This window comes from Tenrec ecaudatus, chromosome 13, assembly GCF_050624435.1.
Source record: "Tenrec ecaudatus isolate mTenEca1 chromosome 13, mTenEca1.hap1, whole genome shotgun sequence".
Classification (NCBI taxonomy): Eukaryota; Metazoa; Chordata; class Mammalia; order Afrosoricida; family Tenrecidae; genus Tenrec; species Tenrec ecaudatus.
In genome coordinates, this window is record NC_134542.1 from 60154272 (window position 1) to 60175358 (window position 21087).

General features: G+C 44.3%; 1 protein-coding gene across 2 annotated transcripts in view; it reads right to left on the minus strand.

Annotated features, from left to right (window-relative positions):
- Positions 1-21087, minus strand: part of OSBPL6 (oxysterol binding protein like 6) — a 92629-nt gene that overhangs the window by 14945 nt on the left and 56597 nt on the right. For both annotated transcript variants that reach the window (XM_075529529.1, XM_075529527.1), the window contains 6 exons: positions 11885-11992; positions 9152-9289; positions 7821-7908; positions 6810-7063; positions 725-862; positions 364-427 (listed from right to left, as the gene is read on the minus strand). In XM_075529529.1, coding sequence (XP_075385644.1) covers positions 364-427; positions 725-862; positions 6810-7063; positions 7821-7908; positions 9152-9289; positions 11885-11992 — 790 coding nt within the window. The remainder of the gene's footprint in view (positions 1-363; positions 428-724; positions 863-6809; positions 7064-7820; positions 7909-9151; positions 9290-11884; positions 11993-21087) is intronic.

Here is a 21087-nt window from a genome sequence, read left to right on the forward strand (position 1 = left end):
AAAAGCAGCCCCCGCACTACACTCTGGATTATGATGGGGTTATGGTACAAGCGCTAAAAGGGGTGGGAGGCCCCATCAGTTTGGGAACCCACGCTACCCATTTTTATGGGAGCAGAAAACCTCATCTTTTTCCTGAAAAGTGGCTGGTAGATTTGAAGCCCCCACCTTGAGAATAGCACTCTAACACCTAAACCACTACATGACCAGGTCTCCTCATTACATATTTAGGTCAAGAAATGTGTAAACCAGCAGCAACTGCCTTCAACAAGTAGACTCGAGAGAGAATATAATGTACTCTTAGAAATTAGAAACGTCTTCATTGGCACATGAAGTGGATTTTTAAATTATAACGGAAATACAAACCTTGCCAAAACACAAAATTCTTTGATTCACAGTGACAGGCAGAAATGGGTGGGTGATGGCTAACCTGGCAACAGCAGACAAAAAGTAAGGTTACAAAAATCAGTACTCAAACTAACACCCCTAACAATTTTTATACCACATATTGGCTAACCCAGAAATAAAATCAGTCACTTCATTAATCTATATTAATAAATTATTCTCAAAAACTGTAAGTGAATTAGTAAGCTGTTACTTTAAGATATCATGCTTCAGCAGAAAGAATTTATAAACATCTAGGCAGATTAGCTCAACAAGTCTTCTGTTAAATGATATAAACCACCCTAAACCGATGGCTCTGTCTATTGGTTCGAACGGGACTTACCTGTTCTGAGAAAAATCGAAATCCCTTGTCTTCCCTGATGCACTCGTAAGTCTCTCCAAGGACCGGATTGAATGGCTTACTTCCTGCTCTGAAATAGGTGGAGCAATAGCCGGAAACTGCAAATGCAGCAATAAGAACCTGTTAAAACAGTTAAGAAAGGAAATAATATGTTGTTGTTGTCAGGTGCCATCGAGTCAGTTCTGACCCACAGCGACGCTCTGTGGAGCAGAATGAAACACTGCCCAGGGCGGCACTGCACGAGCCTCACAGTTGATGCTAAGCTTGAGCCCATTGGTGCAGCCCCGGTGTCAATTCCACGCGTCGAGGCTCTTCTTGGGGGTGGACCTACGACTGTAGTGAGCATGATGTCCTGCAGGGTTAGGCCCCCTCCTGACAACATGTCCATCTTTGTTTCCAGAGAACACCCTCGCAGCCCTTCAAGGGCAGGGTTGCTCCTTCTGCTGACAATCCAGGGCACTGAAGGCTGCTGTCTGGGATTCCCAACAGCCAGTGTGTCAAGTCCTCCTTGATTTCAGCAAGCAAGGTGTATCATCTCTATACCACAGGATTTTAGTAAGCCTCCCCCCAATCCTGTTGCCATGTTCTCTTCGAAGTGTCTAGCTCCTGGGAGTGGTGATCAGCATGCGGACTGAGTAAGTGTGCTGAAAGCAATACAACCATGATGCACGTCTTTCCTACTTTTAAACCAGGCAGCGTTTCCTTGTTCTGTTCAACTGACTGCCTCTTGGTCTGTGTACAGGTCTTGATCATAATTCTTTGCAATGCTGTCCCTAATCTGTTCTGATCCATATACCTGATAACTTTGCGTAGTCAATAAAACACAGGTAAAGGTGTGCATTCTCTGCTTTCAGTCAAGATTCACCTGACATCAACAGTGATAAATACCATTCTACATCTTTTTCTGAACCTAGCCTGAATTCCTGGCAATTCCCTGCTGCCACCACGTTTTCATTATTTTGGGCAAAATTTTATCTGTGTGTCAAGTTATGAGTCAGCATTGACTCGCTAGCAGTGAGTTTTGTTTTGGGGGTTGGCCATGTTAATGATATTGATCAATCATTTTCACATTCTGTTGAATCATCTTTCTCTGGAATAGGCACAGATATGGATCTCTTGGTTGGTTAGGTAGCTGTATTTCAAATTTCCTGGCACAGATGAGTGAGCATTTGAAGTGCTGCATCCATTTGTTGAACTAGCTTAATTGGTATTCAATTAATTCCTGGAGACACATTTTTCAGTGTAGCCTGATCTCCTTCCTTCTTATGTTACCTCTTGAAGTCAGTGGATATCACTCAATTCTTTTTGGTATAGTGACTGGATATTTCTTCCATTTTCCCTTGATGCTTCCTGCATCACTCAATATCTTGCCTGTGTAATCGGTATATTTGTAATACTGCAACTCGATGACTGAACATTTTCTTCCATTCTTTCAGCTTGAAAAATGCCACGTATGTTCTTCCCACTTTCCACAGTTCATGATACCACTTTACCTTCCAAGCCACCTTGAATTCAGCTTTTGCACTCCATCATGTCTGCCTTTCACGTTTGCCTTTCTGCATCCCAGGGCGTTTCAAAGTCTATTCTGGAATCTATCTTAGTCTTTTTTTTTCTTTCCTGTCTCTTTCCTGATCTTCTGTTTTCTTTATGTATGCTGTCCTTGATGTTATCCCACAGCTTGTCTGATCATTAGTGTTCAGGGTGTCCACTCTGTTCTCTCCAGGATGTATTTTGGCTCTTAGGGACTTGCTTTGATGTTCTTTAACATGAATTTGCAATATGAGAAATTCATAGTCTGTTCTACCCTACTTTTTCTGACTGAAAATCCTGAGCCTCTTTGTCCTTTCTTTTCACAAATACAGTAAATTTAATTCCTGTGTATTCCATCCGTGAAGCTTGTGTGCACAGTTGCCATTTATATTGTTGAAAAATGATATTGCTGTGAATATGTCATTGTCTTGCAAAATGCTGTCACATGCAAAATGGGACCTCTGGTGTCATTTCTACCATCAAGACCATCTTTTCCAGCTACTGATCCTTCTTCTTGGTTTACGGCTGTTACACCCGCCATCAGTAATTATCAACACACCTCGATTGCACATTCCATCACATTCATGGTAGAATCTTTAATTTCTTTGTCTTTGGCATTTTTGGTTGGTGCATATACTGAACAATAGCTGTATGAACTGGTTGGTCTTCCCTATAAGTGCACATGGAGCATCCTTTCACTCACAGGCTTGAACTTCAGAATAGATCTCGAACGGTTCTTTTTGACTATATATGTGATCATATGATTATGAATGAGACCATTTGAATGTGACTATATGATTGCCTGATTCAAAATGGCCAATAACAGTCCATTCAGCTCACTAATGCCTAGGATATTGACCCTTAGGCATTCCATTTCAGTGTAATTTTCCTAGATTTATACTTCATACACTCTATGTTCTGATTAATAAAATGTTTGTATCTCTTCCTTATTTTGAGTTACTTCCAGATTTGTTTGTTCCTTGTTACTGATTTTACATGCTCCATGCCAATGAATGCTGAGTTGATGGCATCTGTGTTTTCCATTTTTTACAGACTCTTCTTGAACTTGGGGTGGGGGTGGTGGGAATAACTTAAAGTGAGTTTCCATATTGGAACTAGAAGGCAGTTGATACATCCACTCAAATTTCGTAACCATGAGTTGTGGGTTGGATCTTGTCCAGCTAAAAGACAATATCAAGTTCAAATCCCTGGTGTACATGAATGTGACCTTATTTGGAAACAGGGCTGGCCCTAATCCAATGGCTGGCATTCTTAAAGAAGAGGGACACTTGGGCACAGAGACACAGACATGGAAACAGAGGACAGAAGATAAGGTAGTGGTGCAGGCAGATATTGCAGCAATATGTCCACAAACCAAAGAATGCCTAGGACTGCCAGAGAGCACGTTTGGCTAGTAGAGAGGCCCAGAAAATTTCTAGGTCAGAACCTACAGATGAATCAATATATATTTTTAATCATTAATCATTTTATTAGGGACTCATAGACTCTTATCACAATCCATACATACATCAATTGTGTAAAGTACATTTGTACATTCATTTTCATCATTCTCAAAACATTTGCTCTCTATTTAAGCCCCTGGCATCAGGTCCTCATATTTTCCCCTCCCTCCCCGCTTCCCCCTCCCTCATGAACCCTTGATAATTTATAAATTATTGTTTTGTCATATCTTGCCCTGTCCGACGTCTCCCTTCACCCCCTTTTCTGTTATCCATCTGCAGGGAGGAGGTCACATGTAGATCCTTGCAATCGGTTCCCCCTTTCCAAACCACTCTCCCTCTACCCTCCCAGTATTACCACTCATACCCCTGGTCCTTAAGGTATCATCCGCCCTGGATTCCCTGTGCCTCCAGCTCCTATCTGGACCAGTGTACATCCTCTGGTCTAGCCATATTTGTAAGACAGAATTGGGATCCTGATCGTGGGGGCGGGGAGGAGGAAGCATTTAGGAACTAGAGGAAAGTTGATTTTTTCATCATTGCTACATGGCACCCTGACTAGCTCGTCTCCTCCTCGAAACCCTTCTGTAAGGGGATTTTCAGTGGCCTACAAATGGACTTTAGGTCTCCACTCCACACTCCCCACCTCCATTCACTCTGATAAGATTTTTTGTTCTGATGATGCCTGATACCTGATTCCTTTGACACCTTGTGATCACACAGGCTGGTGTGCTTCTTCCATGTGGGCTTTGTTGCTTCTGAGCTTGTTTACCTTCAAGCTTTAAGACCTCAGATGCTGTATTTTTTGATAGCCGGGCACCATCAGCCTTCTTCACCGCATTTGCTTATGTGCCCATTTGTCTTCAGCGATTGTTATCATGGATGTGAGCACACAATGAAATGATTTTTTTGTCCTTTGATGCCTGATACCTGATCCCTTTGGCACCTCGTGATCACACAGGCTTGTATATTCTTCCATGTGGGCTTTGTTGCTTCTGAGCTAGATGGCTGCTTGTTTACCTTCAAGCCTTTAAGATCCCAGATGCTATATCTTTTGATAGTCTGGCACCATCAGCTTTCTTCACCACATTTGCTTATTTACCCGCTTTGTCTTCAGCAGTTGTGTCACAAAGGTGAGCATCATAGAATGCCAATTTAATAGCAGAAAGTATTCTTGCATTGAGGGAGTACTTGAGTGGAGGCCCAATGTCCTTCTGCTACCTTAATACTAAACCTGCAAATATAGGCACATAGATCTATTTCCCCATCCTCACATATAAATTTATTTGCAAATGTACATGTCTTTATCTAGACCTCTATAAATGCCCTTTGCCTCCAAGCTCTTTCCTCTATTTCCTTTGACTTTCCTCCTGTCCCTCTATCATGCTCAGTCCCCACCAGGGTTTCAGCAATTGCTCTTTGTTACAATACCCTTGATCATGCCCTACCAGGTCTCCCACACCTTCCTCACCACTGATTTGGATCACTTGTTGTTCCCTTGTGCCTGGGTTTGTTAACAGTACTACTTTTCCCCCCACCCTCCCCTCTCCCATGTCCTCCTGGAACTATCGGCCCCGTTGTTTTCTCCTCCCGATTGTTCATCCAGCCTATCTTATTTAGACAGACCTGTGGATATAATAACATGCACAAAAACAAGACAGAGCAAAACCAAGCAACAATATACAACAAAACAACAACAACAACAAACCAATGACATAAAACAAAACAAAACACAAGAAAGAAAAGCTTGTAGTTAGTTTAAGGATTGTTTGTTGGCCTTTAGGAGTGTTTTTCAGTCCAGTCTGTTGGGGCACCACGCCCTGGCCCCAAAGTCCACCTTCAGCATTCCCTGGGGACCTTGCCGCTCCATTCCCTTGATGTTCTGTTGCACCCCCTTAGTGTTTTGCCTTGGTGTGGCTGGATCAGATCGGATGCAATTCCCACTATGTCTCCGGTGTTGTCCCCTGTAGGGCTGTGGGTCAGTGAGGGGCGTCATTTGTCATAGTGGGGCCGGCCATGTGGTCCTCTCTGTGGACTGGCTTCTCTAACTGGGGTCATTGTCCTCATGACCTGGTGGGCCAGGATGTGCTCCACTCTCTCTTCCTCCCCCTTCTTCTGCTCTGTGTGCTCTGATCAGATATGTGCCTCTCCTGGAGCTGCAGAGATGAATCAATCTTAACAGCACTTTGGTTTCAGGCTTCTGGTCTACTGAACAGTGGGAGAATCAATTTTTGTTTGTGTTACTTTGTTATGGCAGTCTTAGAAAACTAGTACAAGGAATATCCGAGAATTCCAATATCTGAAACTTGGTGAACAGACTATATCATTTCTACCATCACAGGACATATGGAGGCGAGATGTGGTGCTGGTGAATTTTAGGAGTCAGGTAGTTTCCCAGAGTCATAGGGAATAGAGCCTGGCCAAAGTATAAATAGGAAATTCCTTCTCAAGCGAACGTTGCTGAACAAAGAAGTACCCTGACATTTAGGAAAAGCTGATATGGTGAAGCTAACCAAGTCCCTGCGATTCAACTTTGGCTCACGCGACCTCATGGTATCAGAGTGGAACTGTGTCCCTTAGGGCTTTCAACGGCTGAATTTAAAATGTAGATTGCCAGAACTTTCTCCCAGGGTTCCTTTGGGTACACTCAAACTCTGAACTTTTCTTTCTTTTTTAGTTTTACACATCATTTTATTGGGGGTGTTTTTAGATCTTATAACAATCCCTACAACAATTTAAACGCTGAACTTTTCATTGGCAGCTGGTCACACTAACCACAGGGAGGCTAGGCATGAAGCATTAACAGTCTCGAAACCAGAGATAAGACACAGAGTACAAGGTCCTTTTCACTCCTGAGTAATCTGTACAAACAAACCCTCATACCTGGGTCAGAAGACTGTTACGTAAACACCATGTCTCCTAATGTAGTCGTGGTGGAAGCGCCTCAAAAAGTTCAAGGAAACATGGAATTAAAAGATAAGGGAACGTCCCCACTAACTTCCGGAAGCCCCCTCGGCTATCACCTAATGCATTCTGGCTTAGCTGTGGCCCGGGACTGGCCGGTGCAAGCTCATTACCATGCGCTCGTGGGGATCGCCGGTTTCCGAGGCCTTGTCCAGGAGCTCGCTGTACTCCATTTCCTCACAGAGATGCTGCAGTGTATTGAGGGGCTCATTGAGCTCCACCGGCATGGACACTTTAGACAGGTCTTTGCCGATGTTGTTCCTCAGGATATTCCACAGGTTGATGTTACTGGTGTCCGGGCAGGGCGCCGGGAGGCACGTTCGGCGCCCGTTTCGGAATGCCCCTCCTGTAAGCTCCCCATTGAGGACTAGAAGAGGGAGAGAGGAGACCCACAGTGAACCAGACCCTGCGTTTCTCATTTCATGAAATCAGAGGGAAACAACTCTTCCGATGGGGTACCTTTCTGAGAATAAACGGAATCTTTGACCTGACTGTCTCTCCTAAGATCTTCCCTTCACCCAAGTTGACAGCTGTCGGTCTACTTCTTAGTCTACGCTTCTCCTGCACCCCCCCTCCCACTTCTGGTAACCATCAACACCTATTTCTTTTGGTAAGAAAACTGTTATTCTTATTTGTTTCTTTTCTAATAGTGGAGAGGGGAGGACATGAAAAGGGAGTACAAAAAAAGACAAGCTTTTGGGAGGTTAGATACATTGTTTAAGTTGTTGAATACAAAAAATGCTGGTCTCAAATGTCAACCCCTACCTAACACACAGTTTTTTTTAAAAAGAAAAAGAATGAAGCATTTCAATACAAATGTACAACTACCAGTGTAAAGTTTGAAAACAAGATTTTAAAGTGTTCTTAAAGAAAAGATAATAAGCAAATTTATTTTAAAAGCACCCAAACGTCTGATATGAACATGAGGTAAAAGGCTTTGCTCTAAACCACCTCCCTGAATATTTTGAAATCAACCATTTCCCCAGGCTTTAAGGATATAAAATCTACTGAACAATCAACTGCAAGCAGAAAACTCAGGAGGGGATGACAAGGACTTCATGATGTCACCAGAGCTGTCATTTGGTGTGCAGGTAGAACAACGCGGAAGTTCAAATCATGCATACTTTGCCGAGAGAGGTTGTCTGCAACGCTCGTGTTGTCTTCTGATATATTGTCACTCACGTCGCTGATGTAAGACTCGTCATCAGAAGCCTAGGGAGGGAAGGCAATAAAAGGGCTCAGGACTCTCATTTAGTCTTGTCAGAAAAACGACACCACACCTACGCTGCATGTCCACTCTCATTGTCTGACATTTCCCGCGGACAACCACAGGAAGGTATGTACGCTCTCTGCAGTGCTGCATACCTGGTGGGAGCTGAGCATGGTGCAGCCTGTTGCTGGCTGGACCCTAACCCTCCCTGATTCGGCAGGTATGTAAGGAGGTAGGCAGCCTCCATTTTATGGTCATTCTCCCCCTTTCATGCCACACAGATGTTCCCCAACGCCTGTCTTCGAAGCCTGGCCACATGGAGAAGTGGGCGGGGGTCCTGTTCAACTGAGAACTAGAGGCCAAGGGAAGAAAGGGATTCGGTGTGCCGGCAGCGGCTCCCTGAGGTTCTGCCGGGAGCCGAGATACAGCAATTGCTAAAACGTTTCCTTAGACTTCAAGCAGCTTCCTCCCTGGCTTGTTTGAGGGGGACAGTCCTTCAACAGGTACACCGAAATACAACACAGCAAACCAACACCAACAAAAACCAAACTCACTGCCAAAGAGCCACTTCTGACCCTGCAGGTCATTGTGACCCTATCGGACAGGGTAGAACTGCCCCCATGAGTTTCTGAGACTGTAACTTTTCGTCTTTCTCCTGAGGAGCTGGCTGGGGCTTTCGAACGGCACATGGCTGGCAGTTCAAAACCACCAGTAATTCTGAAGGAGAAAGACCAGGCTTCCTAGCCACGCGAGAGTTACAGTCTTGGAGAGCCATAGGAGCACGTCTACCCTGTCCTACTGGGTCGCTGAGAGTCGGGATTGCCTCGATGGCAGCTGCTGTGGTCTGGAGCCATAGGCACTAAGCTCCTGAGTCTAAACCCGTACTTCAAGGACAAATGGAACTATGTGAATGTAAGTACATCTATGAGGACAATCGGATTCTTGCTACCTGTAGCAGATAGTCTTTTTCTAGAAAGAACTCTGTTATCCACGATTCCATTACCCTGAAACATAGGTCACATAAGAAAGCCCCAATAAGCGCTCGAGTCTTTCCTTTTATTAGAGAGTCTTCAGGCAGTACACAGACTGTTTAACGTCCCGTAAATGGGAACCAATATCGTTTTCAAGCTTGTGGCTTCGCTAAAATTTGGGTATGAGACAAGGAACCAACCAACCAAACAAACCAACCCAGCCATACTTTCCTCCAAGCAAGCTTTCGCTGGGTGTCACACCACAGCACCTTACTTCATTCTCAGAGGAGCTGGCAGACAGGAGCACTTCCTGGGCGTCGAAGAACTCCGACACGGACTCTGACATGGAGAGGCGGCTCTCATTGGCGACTTGTTGTGACAGGGGGAGGCTAACGTGAATTTGCTCACCAGCCTACCGAGGGGAAAAAAGCACATGGTTTAATTTCCCCCGTTAGACTCGCTATGCATCTGTAGCATGACGTGCACACTGCGTCACAAGATTGGTGAGTGCAAGGCATTTTCACTTGCGACTCAGTACTGACCCCTGCAGTCTCCTTCCAGTATTGCCTAAATGTTGAAAGGTCCGGTGGCTTGATTTTCTATGTTCTAGTGATACGAAGTGGAATTTAATAGGTTGAGCCCCCAGCAATCCGCATAATTGATTGTGGAGTTAAGTTTGTTATTTTATTCTTAGGCCTGTCCTTACTAGTAATATTCTAGGCAATATACTATATGCCTCAAGAAGTATTTGTAGAAACTTCTAGAGATAGGCTAAAAAAATATTAAAGGCTGTTTTGAAATAGAATATATAAAAGTCTTTATCTAATTTGATCAGGAATTTTAAACAATGATACATATGACCCGAGTATTGATCTTCATTTCAAATTGTATTTTTATTCAATAAGGGGAGAAAATCATTTTCAAGGTATTTATTTCAATTTCAAGAGGCAACAACCCAAGTAACTGACCTACAATATATAAAAGGGGCTTCAAAATGATCATGGATAACCTCCTCCCTGGAGGATGGACAACATAAAAGTGGGTGAAGGGAGACATCGGACAGTGTAAGATATGACACAATAATAATAATTTATAAATTAGCAGTGGTTCGGGGGAGAGGGTGGGTGTGGAGGGAGGGAGAACAATGAGGAGCTGATCCCAAGGGCTCAAGTAGATGGAAAATGTTTTGAGAATGACGATGGCATCAAATGCACAAATGTGCTTGACACGATGGATGTGATAAGAGCTGTATGAGCCCCCAGTAAAAATGATAAAAAAAAGATCACGGAAAAATGAAGTAAATAACATATGTACAACTATTGTGGAAAGTGATATGGTGCTACTTCAAACAGCTGGCAATGCCTCTGCTTGGTCGATACCCTACAGAAGTGAGAGACCTAGCACAGAGAGACATATGTGTCTCTATGTTCACTGCGGCACTGCTCACAACTTCGAGAAGCTGGAAACAGCCCAAATGCCCGTTAGTAGAAGAGTAGATGAAGAAACTTTAGTACATGAACACTGTGGAATACTATGCATCGCTAAAACACAGTGACGAAACCACAAAGCACCCCGTGACACAGGTGGACCTGGCTAACACTGTGCTGAGTGAAGTTAATCACCCAAGGACAAATATTGCAGGCGACCACGATGACACAGATGGAAAGCATACCAAAGACTTTCATGCCAAAGGGAACAGACTTTGGAGGACCAGGACGGGAAGATGAAGCCATGGGCTAGAGGATGGATAGATGTTCACTTTGGTGAAAGGTAGGGTAGGGGCCCCTAAGAGGGAGACTAGCCATCAGCGGGGAGGAGTAAATGAGAGGTTTAAACGGTTGAATTCAGAGTTGATGGTCTGAAACATAAACATCACCTCTCCTCAACTCAATTTACAACCCAAACACAGTATTAGACTCTTTCCATGAGCGATTTGAAACCCCTTCATATATTCTTCTGAGTGTTACAGGTTGAAGAAAGAATTCCAACTAAAAAATTTTTTTTAAAAAAATAAATAATTTAAATGACAGCACTTTAGAAATACTTATAATGAATATGGGCATAAGTGTCCTGGCAGATCACAGCATCCACGGAGGTGAAAAGTGGACAACTTCAGTTAAAGAGAAGCTGTCTTGGGATGGTTATTTCTTAGGGGTAGAACCCTTGTACCTGTAGATATTTTATTGTTGCAAATCGGGTCTTACTAGTAGTTAAAACTCTCTCCTACATGTTTTACTCTCTATCAAGTTCTAATATTACTGTTGAAAAGTGTAGATTCACAGATAAAAAATAAGAGTTCTATAAAGGGCCATAAAAAAGCCCACTTGAGTCTAGTCCAAACAGTGAGCACACTCCTGTCTCATTACCATTTTCTCAACCTGAGAACACTGGAATAATCATAGCACCTACCTCGGATGGTCACTGCGGGTACGGAGTGAGAAAATACATGCAAACTCGTAAGACCAGGACCCAGCGCACTCACCCATCAGCACTCACTCAACCAGTGTCAGCTATTAGTGATCATTAGCAGAAGTAGTTGGAGCAGCATTGTTAGCGTTATCTTACCGAGGCCAAGGGCCGTCACTTTTTAAATACAGCTTTCAAAGGAAGCTTTAAGGAGATTTTTATTCAGGTATAAAGGATAGTTTCAACATCTCATTGGTCATTTGGGGATCATGACTATTTGAAATGAACGCAGAGAGACAGACACAGAACATTCACAAGCTGGCATAGAAATATAAACTGAAAACTCAATGGCATCATGTGAGCACAGGAATAATTAAAAAAACAAACCAAAACCAAAACAGAACATTGATCACCAAGAGTCAATGATGTCAAGTTCATGAATGTTCTTCCCTCCAAAGGAGACTGAGCTGTCAGCAACACAAATGTTTATGGGAGGAATTTTATCAGCAGAGCAAGAACTGTATAAAAATAAATAAAAAATGTGCGGTAAATGTAAAGGCTATAAAACAAGTGGCTGACATCTACTGAAAAGGAATCTTACCTCATCGGGGCTAGGAATAATATTTACACTGACAACCTGCTCACAAATAATCGATTCTGAATGTATTCTGCTCAACCGACTCCTTAGTTCAGCGTTCTGGTTGAGTGCCTTGAAATAATAAAAATTGCGCATGTAATTTCAAATTAATAAGCAAGCATAAAACAGAACAAGTACACAAGGACATTTCAGACAACAAATTCTCCCAGGTCCTTAGCTGGAGCTTTGGGAGTCACCGGGGGCCAGATCTTACAGGTAAGTAGGAAGTAAATGGCTGAGAAACAGGGTATTTGATTGTTTAATGAATATTATTTAGCAGTCGAATGGGCAAAACGAATACATGTATTTCATAAAATTGTTTCCTTCCATTCTTTCTTCCCTTAGCTTCAGGCCCATGACATCCAAGCCCAGTCTATCAGCACGTATATATTACTTTTGCAGCCTGGGAGAAGATCTAGTGTAGACGAAAACTTGCGAACTCTTGATTCTTTTGCTTTCTTATTCTAGTTTCTAAAGTTTGGGAGTTGTTTAAAGATGGACTAGTCATCTTAAAAATTATTTGGAATTGTAACAAACGACAAACAAGCTTTTGTTGATGGAAGAATATTTGAGGCCGATGAAGAAAAATAGCAGCTACATTTTCATATTCCGGGTACCTGACATTCTGAGAATACATGTGACTGTGCCACAAGCTAACTCAGCTGCAGAACAGAAGATGCCATCCCTGGACAGTAGACACTGACGGCCATCCCAAAGAACATCAAACTGGAAGTAAGCTGAGCCCCAGTTCCCTACATCCCAAGACACCCAGCATGCCGTCGTTAGTGAAGCACTGCATGCCACGGCACCGATGAGGAGGCGCAGAACTAACTGTACGCAAGACAGGAAGAGAACAGGCCTACACAACCATGGTCTCCCAGCAGGGACCCGGTGGACAAGGTGCGTGAATCCTCAGGGCATCCACATCTCATCGATGCATGCTCCACGGCAGCACTCAGAGGCACTGAACTAGAGTCACAGCCAGCCGAAAATTTTAAAAAGCGAAAAAAGCACTTCTGGACCAGGTCTGACTTGTTTCTTTTCTTCCCACCTAAACTAGCAGTTAGATGAGGGAGGTGGGCATATCTGAGAGTGGACGGTCAACACAATGCTTATTAAAGAGCCATCTGCACCCCCACCCCCCCAAGGGCCCTCTCCCTTTGCTTCAGAGTCTGGATACAGGAATTGGTCCAAACGAGGGGGCTTCAAAAAGTCCATGGGAAAATGCCATTACCTTTAATTCCATTCCCCCAGGAAGGCTTTGGAGCCCCCTCACACACAAATACAAGATCCTGTTTTATGGCTGGACCTCTGAAAAAATGCCGGGGAACACACAGTGCTGACAACTTGCATTTGCTCTGAGAAGCACACGGACCTTGAGCTCAGAGCACAAACCAGTCCATTCCCAACTCCCCCCTCCCTCTGTGCCTCTGCCCAGTGTTTGCTTTCAAAGGACGAGAATTATTCACTGGTCACTTTGCTTAGAGTCGGTAGAACTTGTTGGAGGAGGTGACATTGGGGGGCGGGAAGGACACTACTCTGTGTATGTAAAAAGACTTCTATTGCCTTTGCTCCACAGGTGGGGATGTTTGGGTTGGTGGGTTTTGGCCACAGCCGTCACCAACACAGAAATTGGCACTTGCCTCAGCGCCATGTTGGGGTGAGGGAACACACAGCCAGGCCAGCAAACACACCGTGGAGCAATTTCCTCGAAATGAGGGCATCTGTGTCAGAAGACAAGGAGCCCAGGGGCACTGCTCAGTAAACACTGGCCTGCAGTCCAGCGGTTCAAACCCACCAGCCACTTCTCCGGAGAAAGATGAGGCGACCTGCTCCCGTCGCGGTCTACAGCCTCTCAAACCCTCGCTTGGGTCACCGTGTGTCAGAGCCAACTTGAGAACAGCGATTATTATTACTAACAGTGGACAAAGAATCCTCAAAGTGACCCTACGGACAGAGTAGAACTGCCCCTCTTGGTAGCTCTTTACGGGAGCAGAAAGCCTCATGTTTCTCCTGGAAAACGGTTGGTAGGTTTGAACTGAGGCACTTGTGGTTTGCAGCCCAACGTGTAACCACAATGCCACCAGGGTTCCTATGTGTTGGACTGACTCGATGGCAGTGAGGTTTTTGGTTTTGTTTGTTGGAAGGAATCCTGGTCGCACCGAGGTTGCGTTGTCAGCGGCGGATGGCGAGGTCACTGGTTTGAACACACCAGCAGCTCCAGAGCAGAGAGGTGTCAAGTCTGGTTCTGTACAATTACAGCCCTGGGGCACCTACTGGCAGGCTGTACTTTGTCTCATAGGATGGCGAGGAGCGAGAATCGACTCTGCGACACTGGGTATGTGTTCACATAGGGCCCAGGGCCTCCAGAGAGGAAGCATCGTGGCCCTAGGCCTGAACCATGTCTTTCACTCTGCAGAGTCTGGCTTTCTCTCACTACTCGCTCTCATCAGTGACTTCAGACTCTGCCCCGAACAATCCACAACACTGCTCAGTTCCCATGCCTGTCGTCCCTTAGGAGCCCCGAAGGTGAAGCGCCTGGCTGCAACCCACAGTGTCGGTGCTTCGGGCCCACCAGCCACTCCTCGGGAGAAAGTCAGAGCAGTCTGCTTCTGTAAAGATGGCAGCGTGGGAAGCTGTCCTGGCAGTTCTAGCCTGTCTGGGAGAGTCCCTCTGAATCAGAATGGACTCGAGGACAATGGGTCTTGGTTGGTGTGCCTTCCCGGTGGATGGAAGGAGTTACCCTCTTGAAGACCTGAGTAGAGTCAACTGCCGAAATCCTCCCTCCATTAGCTGTTCTCTTTCATTTAATGAAACGCAGACTGGCTGAGATGTGGACTGACATGTATTTTACCAAATGGGACTGTCGGTTCTGGGAAGGAATCATGCAAGCCTGCTGCTTGAAACACAAGGCAAGATGGAAAACTTCAGAGACACCAACCCATTGAGTACAAGAAAGGGCCAAGTCCAGAGTATCTCTATAAAATCACAACGCCCCCCGCAAATGTAAAAATAGGCATGTAATTATATATATTTTCTGATGCTAGTATATTAGGAAAATATGAAAAGGAGTGAAATAGTTTAAAAACGGATGCCTTACTCCCTAGTCAGCCAACTCGAGGCATTTCTTTGTAGTTCCCACCCCTATTTTCGCACATTGGTTAGTGAGAGACATGACTGATGCTCTGTCAACACTACTTACTCTTTTCACCAAAGCATTTGTTAAAATGTTGAAAACTCTTCATAAACAGGATTTTAACAGTTGAGGAATAGGCAAGTACTTCCCATTATTGGGTTTTGATGCTGTTAGGGGGTTTTGACCATATAAATCATGCTGCTATGAACGATTCTGCTATAATGAGATTCTGCCGTCAGTGTTACTTTCTACCCCAAAACCTCACAGTCATCGAATCGATTCCAACTCACAGTGACCCGACAGCACACAGCGGAATTGCCCCTGGGGGATTTGAAGTCTTTATGGGGCGGAAAGCCTCCTTTCTCTCTCGAAGTAGCTGATACGTGCGCACTGTTGACTTCATGGAGAGCACTCCATCAGCCGGGACCGTGACGCCAGCAGGCTCAGAACTCCAAACTCACGGGCAAGGAGTCAATGTTGACCCATAGCAACCCTTCAAACAGGGTGGAACCCCTGTGGTTGCTGAGCCTGTCGGGCTTTATGGGAGTAGAGAAAGCCTGATCTTTCTTGAACTCCTGACCTTGCAGTTAGCAGCCCAGCCTGTAACCTGGTCCATTACGGACCTACAGGTTCAAAGGATTAAAAAATATGAAAGCTTTTAGTAAATATAACCAAATCATGCCTGGCATATTAAGTTAACCTTGCTAGATAACTTATAAATAGATATATTATGTGTGTGTGTATAAAATGCATATTGGTTGTATATCTATTTGGTGCTATATTGCTATAGGACCATTTTCCCCTTCCTGTGCACCAGATTTCACTGAGGCCAAGACAGATTTCTCACCATAGACATAAAAGAAACTGTGGTGGCTTGATTGACAGCAATTTTCCATTTTCTTAGTCTAGCACAAAATAATGGTATCCATGGACGTAATGAGATGCAGTCTTTCCAGCTGGAGCGCAGACCACATCCTGTCTCTCCCATTTGTTTGCCCAGCTCCCACTAGTTAGCATAAGCTGTGCACAAGCGAGGACAGAAAGCAAACCAGGAAACAGCGATTACGTTCAGCGTACTGAATGAAGACAGGCCCATGTAAGACTGATTCCTTTATTATATGCGAATGGCCATGTTACGCTGAAGCACTGTTCTCACATGCTACAGTCATGTGACATACACTGCCCACTGTGGCTGTGAGGGGCATGTGAGTTGGGTTTGACTCATAAGGGCCACACATACAATAGAAGGAAACACCCTGCGCCATCCGCACATTGCTTTTGTTTTTTAAAATCATTGTATTGGGGGCTCGTACAACTCTTATCATAATCCATCCATCCATCCATTGTGTCAAGCACATTTGTTGCCCTCATCATTCAAAACATTTTCTTTCTACTTGAGCCCTTGGTATCAATTGCTCATTTTTCCCCTCCCTCACTCAAGAACCCTTGATAATACATAAATTGTTGTTTTTCATGTCTTACACTATCTGATGTCTCCCTTCACCCCACAATTGTTCTTATATTTGAAATCATAGATGTAGCCACTGTCAGTCCATCTTAATATACCATACATAATATCCACTGGACAGCTGTATATATGTCTGTGGTCCTAATACCAGTAAAGCTTATTACAAATTTGGGGTACATACAGGGGTTTGTCACAACAAATGGGCCTACTTTATAAGCTGAAGATATTTTAGTGTGTATGGAAATGTTTTATAAAAAACAATTTAATATATAAAGAGGTCCCTGTAAAAAACTGATTTGGAACCCAGGGATCGCCAGTACATACCATGGCATTCACCTAATGTCCAAATCACACCATATCTGTTTCACAGAACATATGTGGATGTCAAGCAAAGCGTGACTGTATTAAATTTTCATGTTTAGGGGATGCTAAAATCCTTTATAAAAATTTTAAATTAAAATCCTTTATAAAGACCAAGCCATTTATAAAGGGCTAGATGCCCATATAAAAACCCTGCTCTATAGGCTTAAGTCGAACACCTATGCTGCTTCTGAGGTTTAAAAGTGAATTTTAGTTTCCTGGAGCTAAAATGAACAGAACTGTGTATGTGTCTGTTTACACAGAATGGAGAATGGGTGGCACTGTCAGGTAAACATTGGACTGCTAATTGCAAGGTTGGTGGTTCAAACCCACCAGCCACTACCACGGGGGAAGGATGAGGCAATCTGCTTCTGTAAATAATCCCAAGCTCAGAAACCTTAAATAGGGATGCTATGAGCCATAATCAACTCCATGACAGTGGGTCTTACATTTTTGGGTACACCTATAGATTAGGGAGGAAATATTGCTTTAGAAGAATTCATTGTAAATTTTACTTGGCCCAGGCAGGTAATAATTTCTGCTAAGTATGTATTGAAGATTGCTAATTTGATATATTATATGTCCTCTGATGGGGTTGCCCAGAGTCAATGAATGATGAATTGCCAGTTGTTTTGTGTGAGAAAAATGAAGCTTTGAACCCCTGTAAAGAGTTACTGTACTGTCTCTGAAACCCACAGGGGTGTTGTGTCCTGTCCTGTAAGGGTGGTAAGAAATGGGATTAATGACAGTGAGTTTGCTTCGATTTTGTTTTTTTGTATCTGCTATTTGCTTTCTAAAAGGATGATGGGACTTGATGAATTGATATCCTTTAATCCTTTGTTGAAAATGGCGCTTTAATTATTAGGCATACATCAAGTAGGACTAATTTCAAATGAAAATAAGTAAGTTTAAAAATATTATATATTAAACTATAATAATTTTTAATGCATAAAAAGTACCCATAAAAATCATTGCTGTCTACGTGATTCCGGATCAAAGTGATCCTATACAACAGAGTAGAATTGCCCTGGAGGATTTCCAAGGCTGTAAATTTTTATGGAAGCAGCGTCTCATCTTTCTCCCACAAAGTGGCGGATGGATTCAAACTGGCAACCAGAGCTCTTTATAGAAAGGCATACTATAGACTCTACACAAAGCCACACATCTGACTAGCTGGTATTAGATACATACCTAACTGCTCTGACTTATGAGTAAATTTGCCTGAAAGTACAGCTAAGCTTCCAGAGGAAAAAAGAGCCAACCCCAGAAAATGCTACTTCTTCACCATTCACGGACTCTGAGCACCTCATCATAGCCTTTCCCCCCGTTTTCTGAAATAACGCTCTCCGGTCTGCCAAGTTCAAGGGCTTAAAAAAAGTTTTTAAAAATACTTATAAGTGTACCTGAACTATAAACCACTAAAGCCAATTCTGTTAACCTCCTTCTTGAGACTATCAGAACCTCTCTGATTTCGATGGTGTTACCTGAATTCTTCGACTGCCATGCCTGGGTCTTGGTCAAAGGATTCTCCCTCTTAATAGGCCTTGAATATTCGGCTTGCCTACAGCAGCACTTTTATTCTGACTCAATCTACAACTCATGAGTGTTTATAACTTCAACTACACAAGGGGGTCTTCAGAAAGTTCATAAATAGAATTTAGAGAATGGAATTTTCCATGCACTCTTTGAATTAGAGTATCCACAGCCTTCTCTTAGTCCAGGCCTCTCCAGAGCACAAGGGCTCCGTGTCAAATTACCTACACACTCTGCTCAAGTCAATACCCTGGAAATTAGTCTTGACAGTTTTCTTGTTTATCTCAAATATGCTGTTGCTCACACCCCACCCCCATCCCCACCTCTGCCTGATGATTCTCTTTCCCTGGTGCTTTTGAAACCTACATGTCCTTCAAACTCTGTGACATATATCTCTGAATATTCATAGCAGCCTCCACTTCCACCCATATTCCATACTATGTCAGATGAATCTTTCGGATGTGCAGAAACTGTTATTGTGTGTTGCTGAGTTGATTCCAGCTCCTGGCGACCCTGCGGAGCGGTCAAGAACTTCCAGGGTTTCCTAAGCTCCAATCTGTAAGGAGCAGTGCACCAAGTCTTTCCCCCGTGGAGGGGCTGGTGGGTTTGAAAGCCAACCTTTCGTGTAGCTGCCCAGAGCTTCGACCACTGTTACCAGTGCTCCTCAGAGGCAGCGATGCGCAGTACATTTCCTGGCATCGTTGCTCACCAGTTAAAATCCTTTATTGCATGTGATAGGTAGGTTTATTGTGCCAACCTGGTCAATAGGAACATGTAGGACAATCAGGTTGCAGATTGGAGGGGAAAGAGAGAAATGGCTCAGCAAGGCCTGCCTCTCTCACTCTTGCTCTCTGGTGACCGGAGCAGTGTGCTGCTGTTTTAGCTAGTTCTCTGCCTCAACCTGTGGGTTAGGCTACCTGTGGGCCAAGCCAACCCATGGATCCTGTCCAGAGCTTGAGACTCCTTCGAGACCTGCTCACCACGCTGTTGGTGCGTATATTGCTTGAGCTTGAAGCTGGTGGATCCTATCGCCTTGCCTTGTTTGAGTTCCATATCCCTTTCGGGCCTGCTTTGCTAAGCCCCCAAGCTACTGACTGTTGCTGACCCACCCTGCTGTTTGCTGCTTGTGGGCAGACTCTGCTTACCTTGCCCAAGGGAGGACTCTGTGGCCTGCTTCCTTGACCTTGGATCCGGCAGCCCATATGAATTGAAGGACTTCCAGTACACTGTTTCACAAAAGTGAGTTGAACTGAGCCCTCTGTACTACTGCGTGGGCGAATTAGCTGTTGTATTCCTTCTCCTTGTACATATATGAAATCCTAAGTGTCCTGTTTTGTCTTTCTAGAGAATCCTGCCTGTCAGTGTCTCCCAATCACTGATAAAATAAATCCAAACTCTTTTGTGTGGTTTATAGTAAGCTGACTGAGGAGCCATGGTGGCATGGTGGGTTTCTCGTTGGACTGCTAACCACAGGTCAGCAGTTCAAATCCATCAGCCAATCTGTGGGAGAAAGATGGCTTTCTACTCTTATAAGCAGTTCATCTTGGACACCCATAGGGGTACTTCTATCCTGTCCTATAGGGTCACTATGAGTCAGAATTGACATGATGGCTGTGGATTTGGTGTTGTGGTTGTTGTCTCAATTATAGTATGCTGGTTACAGGATGGTTAACTAACGGCTCCTAGAATAACTTCCTTGTCCACGCCTTGCTCCATCTCTCCAGTGGTCTTGTCATGAGGTGTGATTTGCTTGGAGGGAGTGAGCTGCAAAACATATATACCACAGGGACTCCTGCCTCATAGGTGACAGGAGTAGATGGGCAGTGAGGGTGAGATGGAACCCAGGGGAGCCTATGAACAGAAACCTGTATGTGAACTTAGGATAAGGTGCTGCTGTGACTGGAAGCATGGAATACTCTGGTGGATAGAATATAGCTTTCTTTACAGTTATTTGAGGATTAAAAATTAGCTTTTTGGTTAAAGCCAAAAACAAAAACCAGCAACATCTAAAAACTAAACCCAACCAAAACCCCAACACAATCTTGTTCAGACACTACCTCTAAATGCAAATAGGTACGTTTTGATAAAAGAGGGGAGTGTTTAATCCAAAAGACACACACGGGACCTGAAGCTGCTTTTGCTTCCCTTTGCTTTTGTTTGGCAGCGCCTCGGGTCTTGTCCCAGCAGGGCTGTTGCTGCCTGGTCAGGGCCAAGTCCAGGCCTGACTCCTCCCCGAGGTCTGATCTGGGGCTCTGCCATCAGCAGAGGGGCCTCCCATCCCTGCGCACACACAGAGCCCTGGAAACCCGCGCGCCTCATCTCTGCCCTGAATGAGTTCTTGTGTGGTCCCTTCAACTGTCTCCTGAGTACATGCGGCTCAGCTCACTAATCAGAGCCTGACTCCCCCTTCTCCCCTCCCCCACCCCCGCCCCTCCACCACGGCCAGGGCCGCCCCGATCACCTCGCACAGTCTCTAGGACAGTCAGCTGAGTGAACGGAAACGAATACACTAAGGAATAGCTGCTTTCTATCTTCTGGTCTTCATCGTCTCGAATCTCACCGGACGCTCAGATTTGAATCTCAACAGATCATTTCCAGTCTTACAAACAGCACATGACAGTGAGAAACCCAGTCTCTCCTTTATCTCACTGCCAGCTTGCCCAGCACCGC